The 17,128-nt window shown below is 36.1% G+C and overlaps 1 protein-coding gene across 1 annotated transcript in view; it reads left to right on the top strand.

Annotated features, from left to right (window-relative positions):
• The first annotated feature begins 235 nt into the window (after positions 1–235).
• Positions 236–17,128, top strand: part of RBM6 (RNA binding motif protein 6) — a 114,303-nt gene continuing 97,410 nt past the window's right edge. Inside the window, exons 1-4 of the mRNA XM_006873584.1 lie at positions 236–279; positions 3,384–4,656; positions 7,052–7,141; positions 8,375–8,444. Of these exons, the coding sequence (XP_006873646.1) occupies positions 236–279; positions 3,384–4,656; positions 7,052–7,141; positions 8,375–8,444 (1,477 nt within the window). The remainder of the gene's footprint in view (positions 280–3,383; positions 4,657–7,051; positions 7,142–8,374; positions 8,445–17,128) is intronic.

Raw genomic sequence — 17,128 nt, 5'->3', positions numbered from 1 at the left:
CAAAGTAAACATTATTAGTAGTATATTTTTTTGTTGTTATAAATTAATTTATAAATGTTTAAAAGTGACCTCCAAAAATAGCCCTGCTGATGTGATCCCATATAAGCCAAGCGAAAGGAAACTATTCATATTCTAATGTGCTAAATTTTGTCTTTTGCTTTATACAGGTGCTGCTATAACCAGAGTTTGGTAGAAAAAGGATCTGCTTATTGGAATCCTCTTGACACAGAAAGAGATGTGGGGGGATTCTCGATCTGCTAAGAGAACAGGAGCTTTTCGGTAAGTCTTGAAATTTGAATATTTAAATTGTTAGTATTTTAAAGATGGAGACAGTTTAAATTTTTTTACCTTCCATAGAGGGAGATGTTTTTTGTGCTCTAATTAAAAAAAGAAAGAAAGAAAGAAACTATTAAAAAAAAAAAGTTTTCTATTTATTTCTGAGGTGATTATGAAACTGAATACCCAGTGTGCCAAGTGTTTTGTATTGTAATATACTCTTAAACAAAAAATATCAACAACTCTTGTTTTTTATATCTTGTTTGCAAAGTAATATATAGTTAACTAGTTAAGAAAGCTATCAAAAATGTCCATATATGTTTGTTTCTAAGAGTTCCATTAAGTTCATTAATTTATATCTGGAATTTAGAGTTGTGCCTTGTCCACGGCAGATTATTAAGTCATAACTATCACAAATAGTTATTTGTGAAAGAAAAGTGACCTGATAAAATTTTTCAAGCTGCATTTCAAATACAGGGTTTCTCGACAAAAAGATGGGTAGAGAAGGTTTTAACCTTCAGTTGTAAATGGATTGTTTTTTAGATATTTAGGGAGTTAATTTTTCAATAGCAAATATATGGGTGATAGTAATTTTTTTTTTTTTTAAAGCTTTTGTGTTACATTTACTGATTTCTACAGTTTCACTTGGTATAAAGAAATCTGACTTCTAAACTTAGGTACTTTTAAGTATTGTTGCTTCACTTGAAACTTACATTACTAGTACATTTTCATTTTTATTAGACTAAGTGTCTGCTTGATTTTATTATATAAATTCAACAGATGTTCTCATTCCCTTTTCTTAAGCTTGGGATTTCTAGTATTTTTTTATTCAAAACTGAGTTTAGAAAATCCATATTAAGTTTAGAATTGGCTAGTATTTTATAAATGCTGAGAGATAGGGATCTTTACTTTCTATTCAGCTATCTTTAAATTAAAACTATGGTAGTTGTATGGAGTTTCCAAGGAGCAAATACGTGGTGTACTTGAATTGCCGACCTTGTGGTTCCCAGTCCAGTGCTGATCCTAAGTGCCACACCAGTGGTCTTCTAACTGTGGCCTGCAGCCTGTTATTTAGAGTATTATCAGCCCTCTTAGTACTAATGCTGATGGATAATTATTTTTTGAGGCTATTTCTCATAGAATTAACTTAAGAATTTTGAAATTTGTTAAATTTGATTGTATTGCATGAATTTTTTTCTATTTTCAGGATATATTTTCTTTGATGCCATCTTACTATTTAAATTAAATTAAAATTCTGCTTCTCCTCTGTAATTTTAGTTGAACTGTATTTCATTGTATGCTTTTTTTTTTTTTTTTTTAAGACCTTTGACCAGTAGGGAGACTTAGTTTATTTAGTATGTCTTTTGGAATAATTTAGCCAAAAATATATCTTGTTGGAAAATGGTATGTTTCATTTAAATGACTTTCTATGTTAAATTTGGTTTTATTTGACTGAAAATGATTTTGATAAGCCACTGCTATTTTATATTAATAAAATGGTTTTTGTATGGTCTGTATAAAAATGCAGTTCCAAGAATCCTAGTACAATAGATTACTCTAGATGTATTTCTTCTCAATTTTTAAAAGTATAAGATAATTTTAGGGTACTATTCAAAGGCAATATCAGATGTGTTGTGGTCAGAGAAAACACATAGATTTAGGTTTAGATACCTCAGCGCTCCTCCCATAGGTTTCTGCAGAGGCACACGTTTTTCTGCACGCTAACTAGGATTTGAATGACTAAACTGTATTGCTTTATGAAGAACATTTAAGTTGACTCCTTTTGTGATGAAGCACATAGTTATAACTAATGTTAATGGGAGCAATTGGGAGTCATGTTCTGAAACGTTTACTAAATGTCTACCATTCTTGTGTTTTGGTTAATGTTGTTAAATTCCCATTTTAATTGTTGCTCTTGAACAGAGTTACCCAGAATCCTTTGATTCTGTATATAGTGGTATAATCTCAGAAGGGCCATAGAATAGAACTGGTATGTTCTGGGAGAAAAGAACTGAGGTAGTTGAACCTCATCTCTTGTTTTAGTGCTAAGTAACAGATAGCTGCTGAGAACTCTTCACGTTTTCCATGTTCCTTATTTTCCACCTCAAGTTATGATCTCATGTAACTAAATACCTAAATTCGCTAATCTCTTAACAAACCGAAAACATGTAAAATGATCTTAAGGTTAGGTGAAGGAAAGAAATGATGTAATATGAAAAATTGGGGTCAGCTCTTATTTACCTTGTGAGTTGTGTAAACTGGTAATGTGGATTTAATATGACTGCTTATTTTAAAATAAATTTTGTCATTATAAAAGTTAGCATGTAGCATTAGAATCTGGAATATCGTTGCTTCGTATGAGACATGGGAATAGTGCGTGAAGGCCTAATGCTTACTAGATCCTTTTTACCATTAAGTTCCTAGTTGCTGTTGCTTGGCTATTATAATAATAGGACCCAGGTGAGTAGTTCTAGGCAGAGTCACTGTAGAACTGGGGTTTAGATGCAGCCAAGGCTGATGTTCAGCTGGTGTACTCCTACTGCTGATTTATAGCCAATGTTCCTTTGTTTTTGACCTGTATTCATTCTGGTTGGGTGATGTCTGTGCTGTACTTGTAATCAAATATTTTGGATTGTCTCCCATTAATGAGAACAACACCTCTTGAAATTTACTGTAAGAAATTTACAGTGCATTGATTTTTCTGATGTATAGGAATCATCATGTTGATCTTGGAATTCCAAGTTCCTTGAATGTAGGAAATGAAAATTTTTGTAGTGTGCCACCATTGCTAGCTTATCTGGTGTTGCGGATTTTCCCTGTTGCAGGACTGGGTGAAAGCTTTTTCTGCAGCAGTCATGTTGAAAACCTTGTGTTGACTTGCCTCGTGTTCTGAAATGGGAGCATAAAAGTGTTCTCCGCCACTTCGTCTTTAAATAGCGAAAGAGTGCTGTTTTCTGCAGATCTAGCACCTTGTTACAGAACTCTGCCAAAAAAAAAAAAAAAAAAAATGTTTACAGAAGAATGTACTGTGATTAGAGAAGAATATGCTGGTGTATAGATTTCAAACTCTCTGGACAATATGAGTAACACTGTCTTTGTTTCTACAGTGGGAGCCAAGAAGAAAGGTTTGCTCCCGGGTGGAACAGGGATTATCCTCCTCCTCCCCTTAAGAGTCATGCTCAAGAGAGACACTCTGGCAACTTTCCTGGCAGAGATTCACTTCCCTTTGATTTCCAGGGGCATTCGGGGCCTCCCTTTGCAAATGTGGAGGAGCATTCTTTCAGCTATGGAGCTAGAGACAGACCACATGGTGACTATCGAGGTGGGGAGAGACCTGGACATGATTTTAGGGGGGGTGATTTTTCATCTTCTGATTTCCAGAGCAGGGATTCCTCACAGTTGGACTTCAGGGGTAGGGACATACATGCTGGGGACTTCCGGGATAGAGAAGGACCACCAATGGACTATAGAAGTGGAGATGGTACATCTATGGATTATAGAGGTAGAGAGACATCTCACATGAACTACAGAGACAGGGATGCTCATACTCTTGATTTCAGAGGTAGGGATGCTCCTCCTTCTGACTACAGGGGTCGGAGTGCTTATGATTTAGATTTTAGAGGCCGGGATGGATCCCATGCAGACTTTAGGGGAAGGGATTTATCAGATTTGGAATTCAGAGCTAGAGATCAGTCCCGCTCGGATTTTAGGAATAGAGATATATCTGATTTGGATTTCAGGGACAAAGAAGGAACACAGGTGGACTTTAGAGGTCGAGGTTCAGGTTCTGCTGATCTAGACTTTAGGGACAGGGATACCCCACATTCAGATTTCAGAGGTAGACATCGGTCCAGGACTGACCAGGATTTTAGGGACAGAGAGGTGGGACATTGTATGGAATTTAAAGATAGGGAGATGCCCCCTATGGATCCAAATATTTTGGATTACATTCAGTGCTCTACACAAGATAGGGAACATTCTGGTATGAATAAAAGAGAAGAATCCACACATGACCATATAATAGAAAGGCCTGTTTTTGGCATTCAGAAGGGAGAATTTGAGCATTCAGAAACAAGAGAAGGAGAAACACAAGGTGCAGCCTTTGAACATGAGATGCCATCAGACTTTCCGAACAGTCAAAGTCCACTTCAAGACCAAGACAAGTCACAGTTTTCTGGAGGTGAACAACGGAGTTCAGATGCTGGTCTATTTAAAGAAGAAGGTGATCTGGACTTTCTTGGCCGGCAAGACACTGATTACAGAAGCATGGAGTACCGTGATGTGGATCACAGGCTGCCAGGAGGTCAGATGTATGGCTATGGTCAGAATAAGTCTTTTCCAGAGGGCAGAACTGCCCGAGATGCCCAACGGGACCTTCAGGTAAGTTTATGGGTTGGATTGTTTTTTCCTTGTTCATAAAGCATTTTCAAAGGTAAAGTGTAGAATCTAGGACCTTTAGTTCTGGGTCTCTTTTACACAGCCATTAAAAAGCAAAATTATGTTCAGGAGTGCAATATAAATTTCTAGAGAAAAGGCCTTCAGCTTAGATCATGTTTCTGATTTGTGTCTCTTTACTATTTTTAATGTTTTATTGTGGTTTAGGTAAAGATTTACATAGCAGTTTAAGTTCCATCCAAGAATTTCTACATAGGTTGTTCATTGTGATTGCACAAACATTGTCATTATTTCCATTCTGCCTATTACATTCCCATAAATTTAATTTAATTTAGTTTTTTTTTTTTTTTAAGAAGCACAGTGCTTACAGGGGATATTCATTATTTTGTGAATTAGTCTTTTATTTACCAACAAGATAACTTCAGGAGTTAGTTTTGGCTCAAGGTTTGAAGAGTTGTTGTTAATTGCTGTCAAGTTGGTTCCAACCTAAGTGACCCTATATCGGATTTCTGAGAAGCGTCTCATGAGCTTGAACTGCCGGCCTTGCAGGTCAAACTGACTCTGCAGTCCAACGCATTAACCCACAGTGCCACACCAGGTGGAATTAAAAGATCCTTTTTTTTTTAAAGGAATCTGAGAGATTCAGTTCCACATTTTTGCCATGGATTGATTGTGTAGACCCTTTGTCCTGTAGACTACTTTCTTCTTTGACACTTTGTTTTCCTCCTTGCTCTTTTGTTCTAAATGAATAGAAACCAGTAGACGAGGGGGCTTCAAAAAGTTAGTAGAAAATTCCATGACCATTTTCCCATGAACGTTTTGAAGCCCTCTTGTAGATGGCTGCTCTTAGGCTTTTAAGACCCAAGATACTTCTTATCAAACTAGATGTAGAATATAATTCTATGAACTGTACTAAGCCATTTGTCCGAGATGTTCTACAAACTATAGTCCTAATGCTTCAAACCCAGAAATCCAATTCTGCAAGGTGTTTGGTTGTCTAAGCAATATCCTTAGATAAACCCTTGTTTGCTTTGTTTTATATATAAATAAATATATGCACATGCAGTCTCAAAGATGTATGTACATATACATACACCCATATATACATTTCTGTACCAGTAGACATGCACATATTTTTTGGTTCCACTATTTTTCTTTATGGTGCTATTTAAATGAGCTGGGATAATTTAGTTTGAAAATATCTGTCTTTGGGAGTTGGTTCTTACAACTTGTACATAGCTAGGTCTTGTGACTAGGATTCATTTTTTTAATTTAAAATTATTTACTTTTGTAATTGTGGAAAGTGTACATAATTTGTGAAGGTTATGTTGTTTTGCCTTCTTTATATACCTGGGAACTTTAAAATAATCACATTATACTCATTCAACATTTTTTAATACCTATAGACCTAGGAGGTTTTTGCCTAAGCATAAGGAGGTGATGTTTACAAGTGTTCTTGCAGCTAATTTAATTGACTAAAATGTTAAATTTTTTGTATATATAACCTAAGCAACCAGGATTATGCTTACAAATTGGACTATGAAAATATTATCTTTTAAAATAGATTTTATCCATTTTTATTCAGGTTCTTATGATTTTGGACAGTGATCCTAAAACAATCTAATTAAATAATGGGTTTTGAAACTGTTAAAATTTGATGACTTATAATTTATTGTCCAAATCAAAACTCCTTCAAGGGTACAAGAAGACACTGTTAATAATTATGTCAGCCCAGTAGAATTATACCAATATTGGGATGTTATAGGAGACTTTTCCCCAAAACTTAAAGCCCTTTTGATAATTTTTGAAATGGAGAGGAGTCAGTTATAGCAGAGACTTTGTAAATACAGAAAATAGAGATTTTTTGGAATTATAATGTTGTGTGGTTTAGACTGAGCTGTCACCTTTTGATTTTGTTGTGAAATTGTTTATAGATGGGATCTTTGATAAGTGATTTCTGACTTAAATTTCTTTGCTTGCTATTTGCTCATTCATGAAAGCAAAATTGTAATTTCTGACAAATGTTTTTATCTTTCATTTAAAGTATGTTTTGGAGAATATATTAGTGGTTTGTTTTTTGTTTTTTTTTCCTCCTCATTATAGGAGTACTCTTCGATGCTATTTCTCTTAATGTTCTGCTACACTATTTCAAGACTTCCTAAGTAAGCTTTGGTCTTAGCACACATGCATTCGAACAATTTGAAATAAAAGTTTAGGAGTCAGAACAAAATTTGTTTAGATATATCCTCATAGAGACCACTGACCTTGTGCAGTGTTGATCCTGTAGCACCATACCAGAACTCCGTATTCTCTGTTCAGTTTCATTATGTACCCTATATTAATGGTTGATTGTAAAATCCATTTTCATTCTGAATTCAAGGATCAAGATTACAGGACTGGCCCAAGTGAGGAGAAACCAAGCAGGCTTATTCAATTAAGTGGGGTGCCTGAAAACACCACAAAGGAAGAGGTGAGATACTTTTTTCTTGTCAATCACTTTTTTTTTTGCTTTTAATTTTTATATTGAAAAATTCTATAATTTACAGGATGATTCATAACAATGTACACATAGCAATTGTGCATCCTTCACTCATCCTTCACGTATGTTAACATCTTTCATAGCAATAGTATAATACTTAAATCAGGGAATTGACATTAATACAATCCATAGAACTTATTTCCAGTTTTCACCAGTTATACACTCATTGAGGTAATGTAATGACAAAAATAATGACAAAAGATTGTTGTTCTTAGAAATGGTAGTCATTCTTTAGGATCTGTTTCAAGAGGGGAGTGCTAGAACACATACATTAAGAAGCAGTTTATTTATATTGGTAAAAACTAGGAGCTGCGTAACTGCCCAAATATTCTGGGAATTGCTAATGAAATTATGGCTGAGTTTATAGAAGAATTGGTCAGAGTGTAAGAAACATAAGAGCTAACAGATTTTTTGTGCTAACTCTGTGTCAGGCATTGTGTGATGCTTATAAGCATCAATTCATTAAGTGATCACAGCATTGTTTGAGTAGATATTTATTCATTCATTCACTCAAAATAGTAACACTGCCATGTGCCAGGCACTGTTCTAGAGTGACGTAACAGTTAACACAATAAGGTTGCAACTTCCATGGGCAATAAAAATGTAAGCAAGTAAATATGATAATTTTACATAGTGATGAATGCTAAAGTGAGGGTTTAGAGCAACCCTGGTGTAGGGACTGTTTTAGATTCAGTGGTTTGGAAAGGCACCATTGAGACAGTGACATATGAATCCAAGCCTGAAGTGAGAGAACATTAGAAGATAAAAGAACTGAACAAGCTAAAGGAGTTCCAAGTGCCAAAGCCCTGGACTGGAATTATCTGAAACCAGGCCCTGAAAGGTTAAATTATCTGCCTAACGATGGCACTTAACAACAACAACAAACAAGGTTACATAGCACATGCTCGGGAGAGTGTGGGTTTAGAACGCAGGCAGTTTGATTTCAGAGCTTGACCTCTTGAAGATTATCCTATTCAGTCTTTCTCATATACATACAGATTTTTGAATAATTACATTACACTCATGTAACAGTTTGAATGCCTATAGTGTGCTTGGCTTTATTTTACCTTTCTAAAGTAATCATGGCTTTAAATTATGTAGAATGCAAACCAATGGGTTACACTCTGGTTTATATCATTTAGAATAAACACTTCATTCTTACAGATTCTTAATGCTTTTCGGACTCCTGATGGCCTGCCTATAAAGGACTTGCAGTTGAAGGAGTATGCCACAGGTGAGATTCTTTATTTGCATGTGGTCTTGGGTTTAGCAGGATTCTATGTCAAATCTCTACAGCATGTATTACTCAAAATTCGTAGGAAACCACAATTAAAAATTCCAGAGGCTTCTTAGTGCCTTCAAATAACAGCCAGCATTACTCTTAGGTGTGGTTCTTTTTGGATGTGTATCCACACACTGAGCCATGAGGAGGATGCATGTTCCAGTTCTCCTGAGTGCCTGAGAGAGAGAAAATTAACGTTGCTGCATTTGTTCCTGAATATATTTTACATAATTAAATCATTAATCTCACTCTTTATGATGATAGAATGTTTAACTTTGAGCAGAATAGAATTTAATAAACTTGCTATATTTTGTACATTTCATTGTTTTAGAATGAAATTGACAACTTCTTAGAGAAAATGTACAAATTTGTGGTTTCTTGCCTTTTCATTCTTGTTCTGAGAATGAAGTCATGCCACAGCATTTTTGTGGAAATCATGAACAAATCCAGAATAACCTTTTCCTTGACCTCTGTTCTATGGTCTGAAATCACAGACCATACTTTTTCAGAGTATTCTAGCATTTCAGAATTCCAAGTTCAGATAGCTTCTTAAAATCTTATTATAGAAAAGGTACTCAAAAATGCCAGGCACTCAAGGTTTTGGCCAGTTCTTCTAGAACTCCATAATCTGAATGGGTTTAGAAGTAAAGGTATTCTTTAAGTGATTTATTGTATAGAATTTTAATTTGAAGAAAGAACATTAATTATTTTTATTGCACTTGGAATGTCAGTAATTCAGTTGAAATCTTCACCCAAGAAGTATCAGTATATGCTTTTAAACAATTGACCATGGGATAACATTTTTGCTTTTAACTATATAGCTGCTCCTTCAGATTAGTTCTTCAGAGGGAAGTTATTCTTCACAAATAGTGTTTGTTCTTGAAAAAATCTGGTTCTTATGTTAGCATAGTAATTTTTCATTTTTTTGCAATTTGAAAAGTAACTCAGAAGCAGTATTTTTCAAGACACCTTGTAATGTGTTTCCAATTTATCAACTCTGAATTTGTGGGAACATGACTAAGAGTAGTTACATTGTTCATGTCTGCCTCACTTCATGACTTAAGAGTAGTTATATTGTTCTTGTATACCTCACTTCTGTAGGTCACTCTCGTGCTAGTGGTGCTAAGCCTCCTTCCCCTCCAGGTTTGAAGTACAATAATGTACTTTTTTCTTTTTGTACACGTGTCTCATACACGCTTTCTTGATTTACTATTATCTTTGGTAACTAAAAAGTATAATTTACAGGTGGAGTTGCATTGTAACATACAAGGTAAATAGCATCATCATTGAGCTTTTATTGAGTATTGGTCTATTTAGGAAAAAAGAGAGGTCTTGATGTTTAAATAGCAGCAGTTTGTAACTCTTTGCCTTCTAAGTACTCGTTGGATTGACATTTCGTTTGTATTGTCAGATGTGTCAGCAGAGTAAAAATATAATATTAATATGTAGTGTCCAAAGAGGAAGTTCTTAAATTTGCTGGCTGTGGTGGCTATTTTTAGTAATAATTGACAGACCTAAGACATTGGTGTGGATGTGAACTCATTCAGGACAATAATTAAAGAAAAATACAGCTTTCAAGAAATGCAATCTCTTTTTACCATTTTATTATATGAAATAATAGTGTATTTAAATATATATATATATATGTACACACATATTATAATAAAAGAATTGAATTATCAGTCCCATGTTATCTCATTATCTTTATTACAACTTTGTGTAACAAATAGAATGAGCATTTGAAAATACCAGCTCATGTTGTACTCACAGGTTAAAATACTCTGACAGCCTTCGATCTCACTTAGAAGAAATTTCAAATTCCTTGTTCTGACTTAGAAAACTCTGCATGAGTTGGCTGCTGCCTGTTTGATCTCATCTCATACTGCTTTCCACCCTACCTATTAATGGTCTTGCCACCATGACACTTACTGTACTCTTTTTGACTCAGGACCTTTGCACTGGCTCTTTGTCCTCTGATCCTCACTTGTCTTATTAAGTTTTATTCTTGGCTTCAACTACACATATCAGAGGCCTGACCTCACTAGTTGAAAAACACCTTTCATTCGCTTTCGATCTTATCCTAATTTCTTATCGAGGACAGAATCTATCACACTGACATTTTTCTCCATGGTTTTGTATGTCTAGCACCGTGGTAGCAGATGGTTGTCCATTTTGTTCCTGCTGTTTTCCCCATGCTCTGTCCACTGCATCACACTTGATAGGTGCCCAGTATACATTGAATATTTGTCTGTAATGTTTGTGGAGAGCAGGTGAGGTGCATGAAAGGGTATTTTCGCTTTTATAGTAATGCAGTTTAAGTCTGAAGTATCTATTGAAGAATGTATCTTTGAATATAGCCACATGTACATAGTGGTTATGAATCAGGCTGCTAACCTCAAAGTTGGCAGTTCAAAACTACTAGCTGTTCCATGGTAGAAAGATGAGGCTTTCTGCTCCCGTGAAGATTTGCAGCCTCGGAAACCCTGTGTAGGGTCACTATGAGTCGGAACTGACTCCATGGTACTTCACAACAACAACTGAGAACTTTAGCATTTACTTTTTAAAGGATTGTGTATGGTTTGTTTGTGCTTTTCTTAGTGAAAAGGTAAAACTATCAGAAAAGTACTAGCTATTTTTGAGGCTGTATGGTAATCTTTCACAGACCATGCGGAATAGACATTGCTTGTGACACTGGCAATTGTGGGGTAGAATTTATTCTTTTAGTCGATGTAATGGGGAGCTGTTCTATAATAGAAAAAGGATTAATCCCTGTTTATGGACTCTAGGAAACTTGTGGGACAAATGAATATATGAAATTTTCTGATTTAAAAATTTTTATACACATTAAGGTAAATTATACATTATTTCATAGCCCCAGTGGAAACATTCAGATATAGTAATACGTTGCAACAAAATGTGTGAACTGTCTTACTAAGTGGCCTCTAGTAGTGTAGGGCACAGCTTTCCTACAAATGACTTCATTGCAAATGTACCCAAAACTTTGGCATTTAAAGTCTTTTGGGTTTTGAATTTGCAGTTAACTTGCAACTTGTGAACTTGTGTGTGGTGCTGTGGGTTAATGCACTAGATAGATTGCAAAGTCGTCTTAAACTGCAAGGTTGACGGTTAAAGCTCACCAGCTGCTCCTTGGAAACCCTATACAGGGTCATTATTAATCGGAACCTGCTGAACGTCGCTTAACGACAACAACATGTGTTCTGTATATTTGAGTTTTTCATTTACCATTTTGCAAGCAACCCCACTAGTTATAAATTGGACTCATGGTGTGATGCTGTAGGATAAGCACTAGACCACAAGGTCGATTTGAACCACAAGGTGGCAGTCCAAACCCACCAGCTGCTCCTCAGAAACCCTTTGTAGAATCACTATGAATTGGAACCGATTCCACGGCACTTAACAACAGTTATATAAATTACCTTGAATTACATGATTGTATTCCTAGAAGAGGTGTCCTGGTGTGTTGCTTTGGGTTAATGTGCTGCATTGCAAAAGTCGTCTTAAACTGCAAGGTTGATGGTTAAAGCTCACCAACTGCTCTTCGGAAACCCTATACAGGGTTCCTATGGGTCGGAATCTACTCGACAGCACTTAACAACAATAACATTTCTAGAAGAAGCACAAAAAGTGTCTTTTGGTGAATGGTACATCTATACAATGGAATACTACTCAGCAGTAAAAATAGAACTACTCAATGCACGGTACAATGTGATTAGATCTCAAAGACATGCTTGAGTGTAACAAACCAGACTTCCAAGGCTACCTATTTGCCATAAAAGGAACAAAGTACTGGTACATGCTACAACACGGATGAATCATGCAAGACATAAAAGGCCATATATTGTAAGATCCATTTATGTGAAACGACCACAGTAGGCAAATCCAAAGAGAAAGAAAGCAGATTAGTGGTTGCCAGGGTCTGAGTGAAGGGGAGAATAGAGAACACTGCTTAATTGGTACAGGGTAATAAAATATTTTGAACTAGATTGTGGTGATGGTTTTACAACATTGTAAGCGTACTAGATGTCACTAAACAGTATATTTGAAAATGGTAACTTTTGTGTTGTGGGTATGTTACAATGAAAATAAAATGGCTACTTACTATATAATTCAGTCCTGGTGTGGGTTCATGTGCCAGACTGCAAAGCTGTTTGAACTGCGAGGTCTGCGGTTCAAGCCCCTTGGAAACCCTATACAGGGTCGCTATGGGTCGTAATCGACTCGACGGCACTTAACAACAACAACAACAACTATATAATTCCATTTATATGATATTCTGGAAAAGGCAGTATTATAGCGATAGACAACAATGGCTGCCAAAGTATTGAGAGAGGCATTGGCTATAAATAGCAGCATGAGAGAATTTTGGAGGATTTATGAAACTGTTCTAGATCTTATTTGTAGTTACATTCACTGAAGTTGTTAACAGCTATGTTTATGTGAGAGCATCCTTATTCTTAGATGATACACATGGAAGTTTAAGGAATAACCAAACCAAACCCAATAGCATCAAGTCAATTCTGGCCTACAGTGACCCTGTATAGGATTTTCTAGGCCGTAAATCTTTATGGTAGTAGAAAGCCTCATCTTTCGCCCGCTGAGCAACTAGTGGGTTTTAACTGCTGGCTTTGCCATTAGCAGCCCAACACTTATCCTACAGTGCCATCCAGGCTCCTTTTAGGAGTAAAGGACCTTGAAATATGTAACTTTCTCATATAGCTTAAGAAAATATATTTGATACATATAGAGAAGGAAATATACAGCAATGATAAAGCAAATGGAACAAAATGTTATCAATAGGCATCTAGGTAAAGGGTATGTGTGTTCCTTGTATTGTTATTATTGTAACTATGACATTATTTCCAGTAAAAGGTTGAACAACTAACAGACATAAAGCTAAAATATTTTGTTTTATTTTTGGTAATATTTTAAAACAGGTAGAAACTTTTGTAATTGAAGATCATGGTGAACAGCTGCTATCAGCAAGTAACCCTATAGAACAGTGGCGCTCAAAGTGATTCCTTGAGCAGTATCATCAGTACCACCTGGGAATTTGTTAGAAATACAAATTTATCCTCCCTGCCTACTGACCCCAGACCTACTGAATCAAGAACTCTGTGGGAGGGGCCCAGTTTTAATAGGTCGTCCAGGTGATTCTGATATGCCCAGAAATATGAGGACCACTGTAGTATATTGACTGTTCAGATTCTTTATTCTGGAATATTTTTGCACAGCTTGAAAGTGATTTTGTAAACAAGCGAGTAGACCTTCTGCTGAGTAGAAAAAGTTACATACCTGATATCTCAGTTCTGTTAATTCACGTCCTTAGTTGTTTTTTTCTGCTTATGTAGCACACTTCCTTCAGAAATCTCAAAATAATTGTGGAACTTTTAATTTTCACAGTATTTCTGTGAGATATGAATGTAGACAGAATTGCTCTTGTTTTTTAGGTAGGCTTGCATAAAACATATACATAGTACATAAGTTTGCTCTGATTTTCCACTTCCTAAAAAGGCTTTTTTTTTTTTTTTAACAATTTAATCAATTTAAGCGAAAATGATACAGCTTCTCAATTATGTTTCCTAATTAATCTCAAGCATAAACCATTACGCTTTAGTAACAGAAGTACTACAGAGTTGTTACAGTGCTGTTTCATTAACATCATTGTTGTTGTTAAAGTGCTTTTGTGTCAGTTCCAACCTATAGTGATTCTGTTTAGGGTTTCCAAGGAGTGGCTTGTGAGCTAGAACTGCCGACCTTGTAGTTCAAACCAACTTTGCAGTCCAGTGCATTAACCCACTGTACCACACCAGGACTTCATTAACTAGCATCACAAAAAAGATCATTAAGGGGGTGTTAGGAAGAAATAATAATTTGCTTTTATTTTATTGGTGTTCAATTGGTGAATGGGCACTGTGCAGTTTCTGTGGCACTGGGAAGAAATTTTCTTCTTAGGAAGTGAGCATTTGCAAACGACTAGGTTACTTCGTTTCTTACTTTTTTAAAAAACAATTTTTTACTGTGCTTTGGGTGAAAGTCTATATACCCTAGTATTTTGGACATACTGAAAGTGATGTATCAGAGACCCATGTCTGCATTTCTTAAAGAGTAACAGGCCCATATCCTTTCATTATTCACAATTGAAATGGTTTGTGTTTTTATCTTTTGTTTACCTCCGTGCCAATTAAACAAAAGCACCGTAAGAAAAACTCACGAGAGAATCTTTCAGTTTTAGGGGCAAAAATGTACTGACACCAATGACATTAAATAGGCACGTTCATGGAGTAGTTAAAAAATAACTTAACATCAATTAGAAAAAATAAAGTATAACTGGAAAATTCAAATACACATTTTTGAAGTGCTTTTTGGCATTTATAGAACAGACTTGTAAACCATTTTTTGTTTCTTAGGAAAAACTAGCCCTAGACTGATTGGAAAATAGCACATTTGCTTGTCATGTCTCTAAAACTAGAAAGTGCTGTTTTCAACCAGTTTTATCAGGTGTGATACCACATTTGGGGAAGATATTTATAGATGAACTTTAAGGAAAGGTGGATAAGATTAAAAAATAAGAATGTCTGGGAAGCCAAGAGGCATTTTTTAGGGCTGGGCGATTCTCATGGAGGCAGTGGATGGACCCCGTGGCTGAATGGAGACCAACATGCCCAGCGAAGAATCCCATGATGCGGTGCTGAAGGGATCAGGTGAGACTGGGAAGAGGTACTGGAATTAGGATTAATATTGATCATCTTTGAAATTACCTGAAATTTGGCTTATTTCCTTTTTTAAATTTCCAAAGATTTTGAGTACAGGATTAGAGAGTATTTTATGACCCTTGACTTCATTTGAAGGAATTGCCTGTCATATGAGAGATTGCCTTGGAATAGATGCCGGGAAAGAAAACTTGGCTAAGTACCTTGAATGGAGACATGAGGGGTTTGTCTCTGGTTATGTTATACCAGTATTTTGACTTGTCAGGTGGTGTGGCACTTTGTAGAATAGGGGCTCACTGAACTCTTGAGGCAGTGATAGCATTAGGTTCCTGTAGCCCCTGTAAGAGCAGTAGGGCACTAATGTTTAGTGTCTCTGTGGAGCTTGAGGTTCAGTTCTGTCGGCTAATGAAGGGAGGGATGACCCAAGAGTACAAGTGTCTTTTCAGAACTAGCTGCTGGCTATATTTATTTATTTATTTATTGTGGTTTGGGTGAATATATATAAAGCAAATTAGTTTTTCATTCAACAGTTTATACATTTTTTGTTTTGTGACATTAGTTGCCAGTCCCTTCAGTGTAATAGCACTCCACTTCCTCCTTATGCTTTCTTTTTAAAGAAAATTTCAGTACTGTCTTGGAAAGCAAGATTTTAGGATTGCTAAGTTTAACTAAAATAGCCCCTCCACTTTTCTCCCCTTTTGGATATTTGGTGGTGGTGGTGGTTATGTGCTGTGGAGTTGGTTCCAACTCATAGCGACTCTGTACAGGTTTTCCGAGGCTGTAAATCTTCACTGGAGCAGAAAGCCTTGGTAGTTTCAAACTGCTGACCTTGAGGTTTGCAGTCTGAATCCTAACCACTATGCTACCAGAGCTCCCCTGATACTTGAATGAAATTCAGTTTCTATGTCCTAGAATTTTGAATCATTCTTTAGTTTTATATTTTTTTATTGAAACCCCTTAAGTTAGTTAGCAAGGATAACTAGTGTTGTTTGCATTGACTTCTGTCCACAAGCACACTATTGAGCAGTGGTTCTCAGTGGTTGGAAACTTTTAATATCAGCATTGACTTTTATTGAGTTCCTTGTGTGCGGCCTTTTTATGGGCCCTTTGAATATAGAGTCCCATTCTGGATCTGAGAATGAAACATTTTCACTATCCAAAGCATCACTTTATTCAAAATGAGGACCCATCAGCTTAATAGATTTTGGTTAGTATGCTATATAATAGCCTTGGGGATCTCTACCTAAACCCACACAAGATCTAAAAGTGTAGGGCAGATAGCTCTTTTGAAAATGTGGCTTGACAATGATGAATAAATGCCTTTCTATGCTTTTCTACTAAGATTCTTAAATTATAGACTGTTTTGGAGGTTGGGGTATTTATCTGAATAGTTTTGAGATATATTTAATTTGAGTGTGAGTAGTGGGTTTTAGTAAAGAAGCTATCTGACAGCTTGATATTGTCCCCACCCGTCATCATTTTCTTTTTTCTTATATCTACCAGAATATTCCCAAAGTTTTAGGAAATTATGTTTTATAATAGCAACCTTGGGTAGAGTATCTTAAGCTACTATTTTGTTTCTAATTGCTTGCCTTATAAGGGAGTTGTTGTTATGTGCCATGGATTCGGTTCCGACTCATAGCGACCCTGTACAGGGTTTCCAAGGCTGTAAATCTTTACGGGAGCAGAAAGCCTTATCATCTTTCTCCCATGGAACAGCTGGTAGTTTCGAACTGCTGACTGTGAGATTAGCAGCCCAATTCGTAACTACTACACTACCAGAGCTCCATATAAGGGGGTTGTTGTTGTTGTTGTCGTTAAGTGCCGTCGAGTCGGGTCCGACCCATAGCGACCCTGTACAGGGTTTCAGAGGGTGTAAATCTTTACGGGAGTAGAAAGCCTCAT

Source organism: Chrysochloris asiatica, unplaced genomic scaffold (genome assembly GCF_000296735.1).
Source record: "Chrysochloris asiatica unplaced genomic scaffold, ChrAsi1.0 scaffold00246, whole genome shotgun sequence".
NCBI lineage: Eukaryota > Metazoa > Chordata > Mammalia > Afrosoricida > Chrysochloridae > Chrysochloris > Chrysochloris asiatica.
This window is presented reverse-complemented; position numbering and strand designations above follow the sequence as displayed.